We start from the raw sequence: 17,799 nt of genomic DNA, 5'->3' as shown, positions 1-17,799 counted from the left end.
TTGTATTTAATTTTCAAACCTTTAATAGCAAATTACAGTTTTAAACTACTTTTTTTTAAGTTGCAACTCCTTTTCAAATTTTAACCCCTTCAAGAAAAAATCCACAAACCAGAGCACTTTAAGGATCTCATCCATCAATTTTTTTTTTTTTTTTTTTTTTTTTTTATGGATTTACGATTTTGCAATGTGGATAAAAGTAAGGAATAATTATATGGACAAAATGGATCATTATTCAAAATCTGATTTGATATTATGATCCCCATTTCTTCTAAAGTGTGGCTAGAAACTATTGTTATCACTAATTATTCTATGTTTTATTGGGTATTCTTTTAGCATGTTTAATTGATATAATTAATAAGTAAATTTTAAACCAAATTTAGTCCCTAATTTTATGGAACTATTGGATCAATGATTCATTTTTGTTAGTGATGAAGTTAAATGTTTCCTTTTTTATTAACATCTGGTACAATTGATCAACAAAACATCTAACATAAACATTTGTCTTAAGAAAACAACATAAGATTTTAACAATAACTTCTAACCGTCTCCATCCTTAAAACCAGTTAATTTTCATAAGCTTCACTTGTTACTCATACCACAGTTTTTTTTTTGAACCGCAACTATTTTATTATAATCATAAAATAGAACAAAGGGACCAGCAGGAAGCTGGAAGTCCCAAACAAAAAAACATTACATTATAATGTCGTACGCCAGTTAAAGCTCCAACACAACAACTGTTGCAAAAAAAAAAAAAAAAAAAAAAAAAAAAAACTCAATTAATCATGATTGGTTGACTTTGTAAACTCAAATCAATAATTGCTAAATATATAAACACAATTATAAACAAATTATATAAGAAATAAACTTACAATCTGAATCGGTTGTGATCCAGCTTCCTGATCTCAAGGTTACAATGCTCGAATTTCCATCAGGATTCGAATGAATTTCAAAGTTAACGTGTTGATCATTCTTATTTGTCGAAGAAACCGATAATGCAGACGAAAATGTCGAACAACTTTCTACTTCCCATCTGAAACTAATCTTTGGAGAGTCGTTGGTCATTTTATCATCATCTTGTATTGTTTTCAGTGTCACTTTGTTTCTAAACTGAGACACCTGAAACATATATACGCCACAGTTGAAACAATAGATAGATACATGTGTTAACGCAGTTATGGACTTCTCTATTTAAAACTGGTTATGTATTAAACGCGTATTTTAAAGATATATCTTTTTTTTTTTTGAACGGCAAATTTGGATCACTGACGGACCACTGGAGTATCATCGTGCCACCAGCAGAACCACCCGATCATATCCATCTCCACTAGGCAATAATGCCTATACACCAATTCAGGAGGAAACCCAATAAATCTGGGAAAAACCCCCTTTGTGAGAATCGAACCCATGACCTAATGGTCATAAGCCTTATCCCACCACCAAGATACCACTAGGCTATAATGCCATGGGTATATATCTATATATATAAGTGAGAATCAAACCAAGTAAATATAAACCTTTCTTGCAATGTATTTCCCACCCTTTTCAGATTTGGCAGCAGCAGCCCACCTCAACAACTCTTTCATTCTAGACATGGTTTTTGTTTTATCTCCTTTTTTGTTCATCATATCAAGAATAGAATTCGGGTTTTTTGACGATGAAGATGTGGTGGTCGATTCATTAACGGGCAAAACTTTGTTTCCCACGCAAGCCGTTACATCATCTTTCTTTAGAGCACCGCCGAACTTTAGTCCTCGAGTGATGTCTTCTTTCTTCATCTTCATCGAAAAACACACCGGAATTCCTCCAACTATAACTTGAACATAGCCATGAGAGGGGGTGGTGCTGCTGGTTGTTCAAGTGCCACCTTGAGGAACCAATGTAGAATCTGTTCATGTGTGCTTGTGCTTTAATAAAGAAGTAAGAACATGGTGTCCTCAATGATTTTGATTAGAATAAGATTATAGATAAGTTCTAATTATGCTAATTTATTTTTGTTGTATTTTAAAGATTATTAATGATGTGGTGTTTTCATTTTTATAAGGTATATATGTAGTACATGGGCGGACCTACATTAAGCCCAGGGTGGGCGGACGCACCCCTTGAAAAAACAAATTTAGTGTATTTTTGAGGCAAAAAACTTGACCGCACCCCTTGAAAATATGCTTGAACCACTCATCCGCACCCCTAGCAAATAATTTCTGGGTCCGCCACTGATGTAGTATTAAGAATAAGATACATGAGGATATGATCATACCATCTCATTTACTTAACTTGACCCTATATAATATATAATATGTGTGAAGATAATTAAAATCTGGAGATAGGTTTATATAGATTGGGTTGATCATAATAACATTATATTTTATCTTATAAATTGTTAATACACTACATGTGTTTATAAAACTTAAAACTATATTGTTATAAAATAATAGTATTATACTTTCTAAGTAAACTAACCACATGCAGGACAATTTTTTTTTTTACGTTTACCCAATTTGGCTCGTAATCTTTATAACTTTATCACACCTCAATGAACTTTTCACAAGTTTTTAGATTAGTATTTGAAATAAACAAAATATGTTAGTAAGATTTTGTTTATTTACTAAATAAATGAACATAAACAAAAGATGTTTTTAATGTTTATTTATTCACTAAATTAATGAACATGCAACTCATTCAATCTACAAAAGGTTTAATGAACGTTTATTTAAAACCTAGGGTCAGTCAAATGCCATGTAAAACAAGAAGGACCAAATTTAAAACTTAAGTGGGTCAAACATATCAAAACTTAAGTGTTCTATTTTGAAAGTATTAAACTTTTAAAACATTTATGAATCAACATATGCTGTAAATCGGCTTACTTTATCTTAAAATTCAATCTCTTCTATACCTTGTATATTTTGTGACAACTTTGTACATTGAGTTCATTGACAAAGTTTAGACATGATTGAGTTTGCTAGCGTGTACCTATAACCTATTTAACATGATATGAACTTAACATAAAATTTATGGATTTGAATTTTGTTTCAAACAATTTTCAGATTCATATAAATTTGTGATTTTTTATCTGGCTCAACCCTTTTTTAACTCATAAACCATGACCAACACCTAGGGCTGTAAATGAACCGAACTTTCAGTAAACAGTTCGTGAATTATTTGGCGGGAAGTTCGTTTACGTTCGTCCGTTTAATTAATGGACGAACATGAATAAGACATTATGTTCGGTTAGTTAAATGAACGAACACATGTCCCGTTAGATCAATTGCGTATGTGAACATTCGTTCATGTTCGTTTAATTTATGTTGTTCATTAAAGATTATTTAACATTTATTTATTTTATCTAAACTTTTTATATTCTTTAATTCTTATTTATCTCGTTACCTAAACAAATAAAATAGGAAACTCTATCTCCACCTTGTTTATGCACTGTTCCACTTTCCGTCTCATTATTTACATCGAAAAATATTATTGACCTTCGTTTAACGATTAGGGCTTTAAGGTTTAGTTGTAGGAAATTTGTCGCAGACTGTGTTGATAACTTTGTAGGAAATTTGTTGGAAACCGTTAGTTTTGTAGATAATTCGTAGCAAATTGTTTAGAGAAAATTTATAAATTTGTAGGAAACTTGTGGAAAGTTTTATGATTTGTAGGAAATTTTGTCGCAAGAAAGTTTTATAATTTGTAGGAATTTTGTCGCAGAAAAGTTTTATAATTTGTAGGAATTTTGTCGCAAGAACGTTTTATAATTTGTAGGAATTTTGTCGGGAAAATAAAAAAAAATATAAATATTTTTTTAATAATGTTATTAATTTTAAAAATAAAATATCATAAAATAATATAAAAAGGTAAAAACGTGGAAGAATTGTCGGAATTTTGCAAAAAGAGCGATTTGTCAGTATTTTGTAGCAAATTTTGCGACCAGAGATTTTGTAGGAATTTTGTAGGAGATTTTGTCGTATTTTTGTAGCTAATCCGGTTACCCACAAGTTTATTTCCTATGAATTTTTTTGTAGGAAATTTGTAGGTAAGGCCAATTTCAGACAAATTTGCTACAAATTTGGTTGTCACAAACTTGGCAATTTTCTAGTAGTGCTCTAGCCATAGCCGTCTTCCTCGCCTTTATATGTGTTCGTTTGTGTTTGTGTTCGTGAACACGTTCCTTTTCTTAACGAACGAACATAAACACAAAATCTCGTTTGATATGTGTTCATGAACGAACACGAACAAATCCTTGTTCGTATTCGTTCAGTTCGTTTTCATCCCTAACAACACCCTTTATATGACTTACAATTACAAAATTATATATTTAATTATGTATTATACTATACTACATATACATTTGTATGATGGGGGAATAGTGCCAGGCAGCTGCCTGGCACTCCCCCATTGGATCAAACTTTTTTTTAATTTAATTTTATTCCCATTTTAAAATTACGCTTTCGTCCTTCGTTTAAAATTACGTTTTTTCCCCAGCTTAAAATAAAATTATACATTTGCCCCTAGCTTAAAATTACGCTTTTGCCCCTTGTTCAAAAACTCACTTTTAATTTTCTTCCCAGTTCAAAAATACGGTTTCGCCCTCCGTTTAAAATTACGTTTTTGCCCCCAGTTCAAAATAAAATGTTGTTTTTCCCTCTAGCTCAAAATTACGAATCTGCCCTCAGCTCAAAATTACGTTTTTGCCCACAGTTCAAAATAAAATTATGTTTTTCCCCCTAACTCAAAATTATGATTTTGCTCTCAGATTAAAATTATGATTTCGCCTCCAATTCAAAATATAGTTACGATTTGGTCCTCTGTATAGACATACATGTTATGAGAGAGAAATATTCGGCTTATTGCCCCGCAACGCGGGCGGGGCAAAAACTGGTTAAATATAAGTTAATAAAATAGGAATAGAGGTGGGACACGTTGGTCAAATGGACAGCACATGGGAGATCTAGCTGTGCTGTCTTCGTGTGTGCGATGCCAAGGACCAAGATTCCTCAATCTGCCTGTGTCTAAATATCATGTATATTCATACCTCCTAGATATTTCGTATACTTTTTATACGATCTTAAACAAATTTCACATATATTTTCATGTTTGTCAAATTTTTCCTTTTCTAAAATTTCTACTTTTCTATTAACTTTTTTCATCTATGCAATATTTATATCAAAAATCTAAAATTTTATAAAGTATAAAATGAGTTAGGTTTCTACGATCCAAGATGATTCGGACGATATGTGAAACTAAAGCAAATTCACAAAAAGATTTCAAATATAATTATGACTGTATGGGTAAGATCTTGTCTAAAATGAACACTAAGTAGTATTAAGCACCCCACGTTGCGGTGGGGTCATCAACATTGAACTTGCGGTGTGTTAATGCGAATAACTTAGACCGAAACGTAAAATATAGAAAAGAATAGCTAAGTTGATCTAGGAACCACGCGTTGCGACGAATCTATATCAAACGGGAAAAAATAGACGACGTAAAAACGTTGGACCGCACACACGTTGTGTCGTGTTAACTCGCAAAATTTAAAGGACTTAAAAACGAAATTTGCGTAAGATGAAAAGCATAGTGGGCAAAGTTGAAAGTACAAAAGTTGTGAGGTTAAATTGTAAAAGATGAAAGTTTTGATGTTATAACTTATAAGTAAAAAAACAAATAGTTTTGGGCTAAAGTAAAAAATCATTTTTTTAAAACCTTTCAAAGCATGAGATACACACCTTCACACAAATATTATAAAGAGTTAAATGCCATTTTAGTCCCTGTGGTTTGGGTCATTTTGCCAGTTTAGTTCAAAAGTTTCATTTTTAACTTGTGAGTCCAAAAAGGTTTCACAGTTGCCATTTTAGTACACTTGGATAACTTCATCCATTTTTTATGTTAACGAGAAGGCCAATTCGGTCATTTTGTATGTAATTCTGTTAACTAAAATGGCAATTCAGCCATATAAAATGACCGAATTGGTCTTCTCGTCAGCAGAAAAAATGGATGAAGTTAACCCAGTGGACTAAAATGGCAACTGTGAAACCTTTTTTGACCCACATGTTAAAAATGAAACCTTTGGACTAAACTGGTAAAATGGTCCAAACCACATGAACTAAAATGGGATTTAACTCTATTATAAATTTAGAGTATGTAATTGTATGGATATATCTAATAAATAAACATATTTGAGATTTTTTTTTATTTTTTAGAGTTAATTGCCCGGATGGTCCTTGTGGTTTCATGTTTAGTCCCCATCTTTTGGAAATAGCAGGTATGCTCCCTTTTGGTTTGTCATTTTGTTACTCGGATAGTCCCCTGAGTAAATGTCAGGGGACTATCCGAGTAACAAAATGACAAACCATAGGGAGCATACCTGCTATTTCCAAACTAACTGACATCTACTCAGGGGACTATCCGAGTAACAAAATAACAAACCATAGGGAGCATACCTGCTATTTTCAAAAGGTGGGGACTAAACGTGAAAAAACGTGAAACCACAGGGACCATCCAAGCAATTAACTCTATTTTTTATTATTATTTTAGGTTTATGTTGTAAATTCAGTGTATGTAAATGTATGGATATCTAATCTAACTTATAATAAAAGACTCCAAATAATGTAACATGATATTCTCTTCTTAACCTCATAAATTTTATTTATATTTGTTTAATAAATTTCTTTTAATATTAATATTAATTAATAATCAATGTATATATATCACTTATTTTTATCCTCATCTTTATCTAAAATTAATAAATAACTTTAATTTTGCAATTTAGACCCTTTGTTTTTTTACTTTTAACCCAAAGTTTCATCTCTTGCAATTTAATCCCGACCCTTTTTTGTTTTCAATTTTGGTCCACCATACTTTTCATATTTCCCAAGTTTTTCGTTTCGTTGTAAATTTTGTGAGTTAACGCACCGCAACGTGCGTGTGTGGTTCAACATTTTTTCGTATATTTTTTTACCGTTAGACTGGCCCGCCGCGTTATATCTATTTTTTATGTGTTTGACAAGTTCGTCCAACACGCGGGTCCTGGATGGATTAGTTTTTTTTTTTTTTATGTTTTACGTTTCGGTTTAATTTCTCAACAACGAGCGTGCGTGATTCAAATATTTTACGTATGCTTTTCGCTCGGCTTATTTTTTTCCTGTTTTTATTTATTTTGTTCGTACAAGGTTTTCTGGTGTTGGTGGTCGGTGACAATGATATTGTATTGCTACTATTTAACACAGTTTTATGATAACCGCTGCAACACAGGGGCTTAATACTAGTATCTAATAAATAAGCATATTTGAGATTTTTTTCTTTTTATTATTATTTTGGGTTTATCTATAAAAAATGTGAGCTTTTAGCTACTTATAAAAAAAAGTTCAGGTTTTGGTTTACGTTTTCTGTAGCTATTTTTTATATTTAATTGATTTGATTTATTAGTTAATGGTCTTTTTTCTAAATACTAATTGAAAAAGGTGTAAAGAAGGGTGTTTTTAGATAAGACAAGTGAGGCATGAATCTAAAGGAGATGGTTAAAGGGACAACCAGGCCAAGATGTGGGAAAAGTGTGTGTTATTGTTCCATTTATGAGACAATCATGTGCTGGTTTTCCTATTTGTAATTGATTATTGGTGTTTTAAAAAAAATAATAGTATATTGATATATAAATATTTGGTTGCGTATGAAATAGTTTTAGAAAAAAATCAAATACAAAATACCCTTATCATACAAAACGTATGAATAGAGTGAAAATGTAAAAAAGACATGGTAACATTTTAGTAATTATTTACTCGTAGAGTAATTATCAAAATTACCCTACATATGTTCTTGTAGGGTAATTTTGATCTTGTAGGGTAATTTTGTAAAATGTTCTTGTAAGGTAATTTTGATCTTGTAGAGTAATTTTTTAGAGTATCATAATTATTCTACAAATGATCTTGTAAGGTAATATGAATCTTGTAGGGTAATTTTGTAAAGTATCATAATTACTTTATAAATGATCTTGTAGAGTAATTTTGATAATTACCCTACAAGATCATTTTACAAAATTACCCTAAAAGATCAAAATTACCATAAAAGATAATTTGTAGAGTAATTTTGATAATTACCCTACGAGCAAATAATTATGAAAATACCATCATGTTTTTTTGTGTTTTTTCATGTCTTTCATATGTTTTGTACGATAAGGCTCTTTGTACGTGAACTTTACCCAATAGCTTTAACGGTATATAAGTTATCTTTCAGAGTTAACTATGTTTAAAATATTGTTATTTTTATGAGTAAATTACAAAAATCGTCCTTTATGTATTATCTTCAATAATTACAGAAAACGTACTCGATGTTTGCAAACTCTTGCAAGTTATGTCCTTTAACCCTAACTCAGTTAATTTTTGTGGTTAAATCTGACTAAATGGACCCCACATAATGTTATTTTTGTTGTTAAATCTGACCAAATAGACCACACATGAGAGTAAAATGACCATAATACCCTCATATGGGTAAAGCCTCTTACCCAATCAGACCTCTTACTGGTTCAGAGTATGCCAAACAGCCCCTAAGATTTTTTTAACACACTCTGAAGTTCAATTTGAAACCCAAAACCAAATTAGATTCTTATTAGGTTATCGAACATTATAATTCTTTTTATTTTCAAAACTGAAAAGACCAAAAGTTCGTAATCATCTTAAGTCGAAGTTGACCGAATTTTGTGTTGGTTTGAAACTTTATAAAATTAGTTATAAAGCCAAAAAAAGCAAAAATTGCCACCATAGTCCATGGGGGCTTTGGGCATATATGAAAATATGCATCCAGGACAAAAGAAGATGAGGTGCAATATTAAAGACGATATAGCAGATTCACATGGGTCCTTCAAATTTTTTTATTTAATTATTTAAAAATTATTACTATAAACTTTAATAAACTTGACAACAAATTACCAACATGGAAATATTCTTCTCTTCATATCTGGATCAAGATTTCTAAATAGGTGGTGATTTATGGACCACAACTTTTACTTTCACACCAATATTTTTATAACCAAACCATATGAAATCACAAATAATATTTAAAAAAAAAAACTTAATGTATATACATATACACACGTTACACATATGAAATCACAAATAATATTTAAAAAACGTGATGTGTATACATATACACACATTACACAGACTATATAATTTTAAAACTAAAATATGAGACTATTTTTCTTTATGTGTGAATTTACAATGTTAACAAGGCATGAAGTTTGAAGTAAACATATTGTGGTACTAACTAAAACCACATTTCCTCTATATTGATTTATAAATTTGCTTTGTGAGTTAGTTTTACTGTTGATTTTTTTACAACTTAATAATGCACAAGTAGTGTTAGTTTACAAGTTGGTGAAGCATATTTGGGCCATCAAACACAAACCCCTAAAAGATTGAGTATAAAAATATATAGAATATATTTGTTGGTTTGAGAGGGGCTATATACTAAATAGAGTAAACTGCAATTTTACCTCCTGGGGTTTGGGGTCATTGGCACTCTTACCCCCTCCCCCTAACGAAATAATTGCAATTTTACCCCCCAACGTTGATGTTCTGTCGCAATTTTACCCCCTGCCGTCAGTTAACAGTTATTTGTTGTTGTAGGCAGGGGTATTTTGGTAATCTTACCCCATATTTATTATGATTATTATTATTATTCTTATTAAAATCAAATTATTATCATCATCTTCACTCCTTCTAGATTCAACCACACTAAATCAGCTATATGCTGCCAATCAACCACCCCTAACCTCCTTCATCGTTTGTCTTCTCTATGACTTCCACAGGCAAGTATTCCCTCATCTATATCCTCTTCTTAATCTTCCACTTTTCACACATTAAAGCCTCCACAGATCCCCAAGATTCACCCGATCTAACTCAAATCCTTACCCTTTTGCATAAACACATACATCAACCTGCCACCGCCACCACCATCAACCCGCCACCGCCACCACTATCAACCCGCCACCACAAACACCTTACCGCCACCACCATTAACCCACCTGCCACCGCCACCACCAGATGAAGTTAAAGATAATGTTAGACATGAAAATTGAAGAATAATATGAAAAGTTATGGTGAGTGTGAAGACATTTACGTCGTTGTGATCGAAGTGTCGCGCTCCGGTCAAAGATAAGATTTATAAGCCCAACTTACCCTTAACTATGTGTTAGTGGTAGTAAGGGGTCGAACCACGAAGAGTATGTGGTTTGTGTGTGGATTCGATTGAATTATAACAAATGTCACAATTTATGAAGCTTGCTAGAATGATTTTGTGTTTTCGTTTAATTGAGAGATATGATTTTGAACTAGATGAATTGATGCGAATGATTAACAACTACTAATTAACAATTGCAAGAAAAATGGTTACTAGAACAATAATAATAAAAAGGAATCACGGGCGGTTTCAGTAATTGTTAACCTAGGGTTTCGACAAGTTTTAGATTCAACTCAAATGCATTAGATTAGCGGATTTAGTGTACCGTGACTTAGGTGCTAATAACTATCAACGTCCCGAAGAACGGACAAGAATACACTTTTTAATTAACACAAGTAAATCCTAACCACGACAATGCACAATTACATATCACCATTTCGCAAAGTCATAACTTTTAACATCGTTCAACAATTTACGAATTCGTAACAAATGTAATACTATTATCAAAGGTTTCAAAAATCAAACACAAATTGTCACTAAGTTGAAACAAGAACAAATCGAAACCCTAAAATTAACAACTACCTACGCCGGGGTGAAACCGAGATGATTAGCCGCTCATAGTTGAAGAAGCTTGATCACTGGATGATTGGAACGCGAATGAAGTCATCTTGAAACTTGATGGATGAAGGAATGATGGATGATTAGGGGTTGTGTATGATGATGGTAAGAATGATGGTGAATTGGATGAACTAGGGTTTTGATGATGGGTTGTAGGATGGATGATGATTCAAGGTTCTTGATGATTCGGGTTGTAGATGTTGTAGTGCTTGAATGGTAGGTGATGGATATCTCAATTAGGCTCCAAGAACAACATTCAAACTCCCAAACAAGTGTAACTTACGACTTCAATGCCCACGAGCCAATAGAATTCGAGCTTAGTCCCCAAATCAACAAAAAATCGCGTTTCCAGATTTGACAAGCCGTCGCCGACGGCCCTCAACCCGTCGGCGACGGGCTTCGGATTTACTGACTCCGTCCGACGCGTAAATTAACTAGATACGGGGTTTATGTGCCGACGGGTGTTTCTGGAGGGCGTCGCCGACGGCCTGGACCCCGTCGGCGACGGGCTCTCGTTTGCGAGATTTCTGTTTTTCGCTCCCGACACTCCCGGTTGACCCGTGACGCATCCCAGTGCTCCAGTTTTCGATCCGGTGACCCGTAAAGCTCTCGAAAAGCTTCTTAAACTTCATTAAACCTGCATAATCACAAATCTAATTAAAAGTAGGCCATTCAAGATTAAAACTCATATAAAAACATAACATTACACCATTACGAGCACCGGTTTTCAACCACGTATCACATCCCCACACTTGTCTTTTGCTTGCCCTCAAGCAAATCTGTTTTTCACTTTCACGTGGGTCGAACAACGAATACACATCCCATTCCTGAGACAAAGGTTAAGGTCTATTGTCATACAAAAGTTCACATTCTTAACAAATTCCACATATTTACCGGTAAAGTGAATAATCACCTATAATAATGGTTATCCAAGATTAACCCGTCCGTAAAACTAACAAGTCATACATATCTCTCACAATTTTCTCTCCACTCGGTTTATAATTTGGCTAATGTGTATAATGTATTAGCACTTCAATCAATTAATCGCTCAAAACCGCTTAGAACACGTACCCGCATAGGCTTGCAACTCAATCATTCTCCACCATTGATCACGAATACTAAGCACAAGTCATAAAGTCTTTGAAGGGTTTTAATGGGCTAGGCTAAGGGTAGGGAATAGAATATTTTAAAGTGGCTAAGGTGATGAAAATTCGATTCTTATTACAACTCAACTATTCTAAACTCAAATAAACTATAAACATCAACTATAAGGCAATGATTTTCGCCTTTTATTCAACAACTAGAAACACATATTTTTGGATTTTCTCAATAATTTTTCATTCTTCTTCGCAACATTTATATATATATATATATATATATATATATATATATATATATATATATATATATATATATATATATATATATATATATATATATATATATATATATATATATATATATATATATATATATATAAATCACAACTATACAACTTAAACTCCTATAATCGAATTTTCATCACACGAGTTTAAAAAGAAAAAGGCTTATGGTTATGGGCTAAACGGGTTGTCAAACGAAAGGTTTAGGCTCAAAGTTGGCTACTAGGGGATAATTTTTGGGTAAGGATATAAAAATGGTGTAAAAGGAAAAGGTTTACCTAATGCCTTAATCATTCTCGTGCTTGTATTCGGTCTATGGTCTCAAACGTATCAAAAGTTGCAAGTTCTACAATACGCGACTAATGGTCCACTCAACAAAGAAACATATAAATGCAATTCTATGATATAAAAGTGGCTCAAACCTCACGTATAGGGGTATGATATGTGATATGCATGATATACTAGTTCCTTAAGCGGATTATTCCCAAATAACCACCCGCTAAATACCGGTCATGCTATTAATTTGAACTTGACCATGATAAAAGACCAAATGGGTTGTGCCATCCCTCGTTGACTTGGTTACTTGTGCTTTTAAGATCGCTTTTGAAACATGAAATTTTTGAAATTTTTCCCCCATCCCCACACTTGAGGTAAACATTGTCCTCAATGCGTAGTGTTTAAATGAATGGGTCAAAATCGAAAATTTTTACTACTCCCCCATCCCCACACTTGAGGTAAACATTGTCCTCAATGTGTAGGAACTAGAGTTTTAAAATTGCACAAGGGACGTGACACGACTAACCTTCCCAACATTTCACCCCGGAAAATACAATACAAAATACAATCCACTTATTCCTAACTAAGAATCAAAGTAAAAGGAAACACATGCACCTGATTTTTTTTTCCGCTTGATACTCATATCTCCTTCGTCTCTTCATAAAAATGGTTGTCCCGCGAACATGTTGTACCTACAAATTCTAATCCTTGTGTAGAAGCATGCTTCTCACAACCATCAAAATTTGTTAGTTACCTAGTTCTACCCTTTTTATGAACACATTACCAAGCCATGCGTTATTTCACTTCGATTTATGTGGAAAATATTTTACAACAACAACAAACCTAACTCACTTTCGTAGGAATCACGGTTGCATTTAGCTTATGCAACAAGCCCTTTTAAACCTCCCGATAGCTCGGGAGGACGAGAGGTCTCGTGAGGGTTATATAGGGAACACACCCACAACGTTCATTTAACTAGGCAGAAATTAAATAAACACGACAAAGAAATAAAGAACCAAAATATACAACAACAACAACAACATAAAATATACCATACCTCTACCGCTGATATCGCTCGTTTGGATCCACTGGCGGGTTGGGCTGGTATTGATAACCAGTGAGGGCCTCAAACATCTCCCTATAGTTATCCAATGGGCTCTGCTCCCCTTGAGGCGGTGGTTGGTACGGAATCGGGATAAAACTAGACCCTACTGCTTCGGGCCAATGAGGAGTCGGGTCGGATGGACCTTGTGGGTGGGGAAGGTCGGGGTAATTGGTCCATCCCGAGTGCTCGGCATATGGGAGGCCGGCTTGATAGTCTCTTTGGTGTCGCTCCTGATCGTGGAGCACTTTGGCAATATTAACAGCCATTTGTTGAGAGACATACAAGGCACTCCAACGGCGTCGGTTTAATTCTCTTTCTTCATTTTGACGCGTTGCCTCTGCTTCTTCCCACGCTGTAACACCCTGAAAATAAAAAACTTTATATTAGAGTTATAAAGTATAAATAAACAAGAATTTACTAACTAGGAATTATAACCTAGTTAGTTAATAGTCTAGAAATAACTTATAGTAGGATTAAAAAGCAACCAAATTTCATGTTGAACAAAGTGGAGGGGTTTAAGTTGTTAAAATTGAAACTTGATTTTTATTAAACAAACCAAACACCCCATTTTGGGGGTCTGGTCGATCAGAACAAGCAAGGGGCGACACCCCCATTCTCAAACCCTAAAATTCTACTTAAACTCTCAAATTGGAGGTGCAAATCTGGTCCAAACGAAAATCCGAGCTTAGAATCGTGATCCTCATCGCAAGAGGATTATAAGGTAAGTAAAATTTAATGAAAACTCTTAACTTGAAATTCTCATGAATTGGGAAAAATCTGAAATTCTAGTTGCATGTTTGCCTTATGATGATTTAGGAACAACTATGGTGTTTAGGGACAAACCCTAGACAAATAGAAGTTGAAGTCATAAGAAAATTTGGTGAATCCATGAACACCATTGTAGGTGATTAGTGGGTTATGTGTAATTTGATGAACACTAGGAAATAGATTGTGAATCTAGTGTAATTTGACCATTTTGAGGTGATTCCAGAAAATTTGAAGTTATCAATCATGTAAAAAGGTTGAATGATGTGAAATTAGGGCTAAATAATAAACTAGAGATTTGATGTTTAAACATGTAAAAATTCTGCCTTTATAGTGTTTGTTGAAATGCCTCAAAGAAGACTTGAAACTGAATTATAAGTTAAAAACGCATAATTATGATGTACGACAAAATGTGTGTTATGTATGTGAAACAAAGAGTTCTAAACATAAAGTGATTGAACTCTATAGGAAAGGAAGCCGGGGCATCTAGCGGGCAAACCGGTGTGGACACACGTTTGAAGGGCTTGCTTTGAAGGTATGTAACTTGACCCGTTACATTAAGTAGATTTTGATGATTATATAATATGTAATTGAATTTTTGAATAAGAGTTGTTTTGAATTAAAGCGGTGATGTCGCTACATTGAATAATAGGTCAAAATTGGTTGGAACTCGTTGGTAGTCGTCATATGGGAGGGTTCCTTAGACGAGCCAAACGGGTCGAATAATCAAGTAAGGCATGGTTAATGCTCCGGAAATATGATGGGTTGATCTTTGATATTGGTTAATATATAACATATTAGAAATACGAGAATTTAATGTATTGGTATGTTAGAGAAGCGAAATCCGAGAGTTAGGTTGAGTGAAATGAACAAATCAAACATAATAATGGATCTCCAGGGACTACCGTAAGTTACGGTAGTACCGTAACTTACGGTAGAGGTCAGGTGCTTACGGTGGGTTACTCCTGTTTTACGGTGGACCAGGAATTTCCAGGACCTACCGTAACTTACGGTGACACCGTAAGTTACGGTGGAACCAGAAAAACTTATAGTTTATTATTCATAATCAGATGTTGGGTCTCATGTTTATATACTATATAATAATGTCAAAACTAATGTTTTAACGGTTTTGACCATAGGTGATGAAGTGGATCTTACGGATGGCGATCAAGCGAATGATGAAGAACCGAACACTACATTTTGAAGCTTCCGCAATGTTTTAAATCTTTAATAGACTTTGTGTATGGGTTGTAAACAATTATTAAACAACTTTTGGTAACGTTTTAACTTAGTCGTTAGTTGACTAAGGTTAATGCTACTTATGGATCTCTTCAATGAAGGTTATCTTTTATTTTAATCAATACTTTATTTGTAATGGTATAATTTATTATTAATTTCAAGTAAATTTGATACGGGTGTTACAAGTTGGTAATCAGAGCTTTAGGTTGTCAACAAAGTGTTCGGTTCAAGCTTGATCGATCGTCCGGTAAGAATTAACTTATTATGTTAGTAGATTATGTCTTATGTAAGGAATGAGAAATGAATTGTTATGCATGGGAAGAGCGTGTTAACACACTCAAACCCGGAAAGTGCATTAAATGTGAACGGTTAAAGCAAGTTAGGAACTTGGGTAAACCGAAACAAACAAAGCAATGTCATGAATGAAATGTTTAATGTTTGATGTAAACATTTCAGTTTCAAGATGTCGAAAGGGAACAATAATGATCCGGTGCCGACAAGCACCGAACAAATGAAAGAAATAATTGCCGAGGAAGTAGGAAAGGCAATTGAAGGCAGTCTATCCGGGTTTATAGACAAGATTCAAAGCACGGTGTTGTCGCTCGTAGAAGAACGAGTTAAAAGGTTGGAGGATACTGTCAACCTTATGAAAGACAAAACTGGAGAACGTAAAGGGTGCTCATATAAAGAATTCATGGCGTGTAAACCGCCAATCTATAACGGGGAGGTTGACCCGATAATTTGCCAAAGATGGATAAGTGATGTTGAAGGAGTGTTTGAACGAACCCATTGTGACGTAGGTGACTTTGTTGCTTACGGAACAGGTAAATTGAGAAATCAAGCCAAGGATTGGTGGGATAACAAAAAGAAGGAAATGGGAGCCGAAGCGGCGAGGGTTATGACTTGGGACGAGTTTAAGGTACCGTTCCTTAAACACCACAGTCCCAAAGCGGTTATTAACAGAATCAAAGAAGAATTCATCCAGCTGAGACAAAAGGGTGAAACAATCGATAAGCTCACGGGCATCTTCATGGATAAGCTCAGATTTTGTGATGAGTTAGTCACCACTGAAGAACAAAAGATATATTACTATTACAACATGCTGAGTGCTGAGTACCGGGAATTTATGACTCCGTCAAAATACGAAACCCTCACGGAGATTATCAACACCGCCCGGGAACGGGAAATCGAGTTAAAGAAACAAGTGGAAAAAGGTGAGCGAAGGGCACATGATGTGAATCCAAGCCCTACAAAGAAAGCCCGAACAGGAGAATCGGGAAAGAAGGTGGGTCGCCAAGTTGTAAAGTCTGCGGGAAGGGACATAAAGGGGAATGTCGATTCAAAGACAAGCCATGCCCCATATGTAATAAGACGGGGCACACGGCCTCGCTATGCCCGGGAAAAGTATCAGTTTGCTACAATTGCTATCAACCCGGCCACAAAAAGTCCGAATGCCCGGACTTAGTTGGAAAGAGAGATGCTAAGGAGTCTCCAGCAGAAGCCCCCAAAGCAAAGGCTAGGTCCTTCCAACTTACCGCAGCTGAAGCGAAAACAGAACCCGATGTGGTTTCAGGTATATTCACAAGTAACTCAATTCCAGCACGTGTATTGTTTGATACGGGTGCGAATAAATCCTTCATTTCGCATGGATTTATTCGACATCCTCCATTTGTATTGACGAAATTACCTGTGCCCTTAGAAGTTGAAATAGGAGACAACAAAAGTTTTATAGTTTGTGATGTTTGTCGAGGCTACAAATTAAGCATCGACGATGAGGAATACTTGATAGACCTAATCCCGATGTCAATGGGGGAATTTCAAGTAGTCGTTGGGATGGATTGGCTATCTCAGCACCATGCAAAAGTCGTGTGTTTTCGTAAAGAGATAAAACTAATATCTCCAAGCGGGAAACACGTCACCATTTATGGCGAAAAAGGAGGTAACCCCATAGTGTGCTCAATGTTGAAAGCTCACAAGCTTATGAAGCGAGGATGCAAGGCATTCATGATATACGCAAATGAACCCGAGAAAGAATCATGGAGGATTGAAGATGTACCGGTAGTACGAGATTATGGAGATGTGTTTCCGGAGGATTTACCGGGGATACCGCCTGAACGGGAAGTAGAGTTCGGGATCGAATTGATTCCAGGCGCAAAACCCGTAGCTAAAGCACCGTACCGACTGGCACCGTCGGCATTACAAGAGTTGATGTCCCAAATTCAAGATCTGCTAGACAAGGGATTCATAAGGCCT

At 34.6% G+C, this 17,799-nt stretch overlaps 1 protein-coding gene across 1 annotated transcript; it reads right to left on the bottom strand.

Annotated features, from left to right (window-relative positions):
- Positions 1-486: 486 nt before the first annotated feature.
- On the bottom strand, positions 487-1,862 carry LOC110937766. The gene is made up of 3 exons (XM_022180227.2): positions 1,515-1,862; positions 870-1,116; positions 487-734 (listed from the first exon to the last, which is right to left on the bottom strand). Exons 1-3 carry the CDS (start codon positions 1,779-1,781, stop codon positions 715-717), a joined length of 534 nt encoding a protein of 177 aa, XP_022035919.1. The 5' UTR covers positions 1,782-1,862; the 3' UTR covers positions 487-714.
- Between the last annotated feature and the right edge of the window lie 15,937 nt (positions 1,863-17,799).

Source organism: Helianthus annuus, chromosome 1 (assembly GCF_002127325.2).
Source record: "Helianthus annuus cultivar XRQ/B chromosome 1, HanXRQr2.0-SUNRISE, whole genome shotgun sequence".
Taxonomy (NCBI): domain Eukaryota; kingdom Viridiplantae; phylum Streptophyta; class Magnoliopsida; order Asterales; family Asteraceae; genus Helianthus; species Helianthus annuus.
Note: the sequence above shows the minus strand (reverse complement) of the source record. Positions and strands in the feature narration are given on the sequence as shown.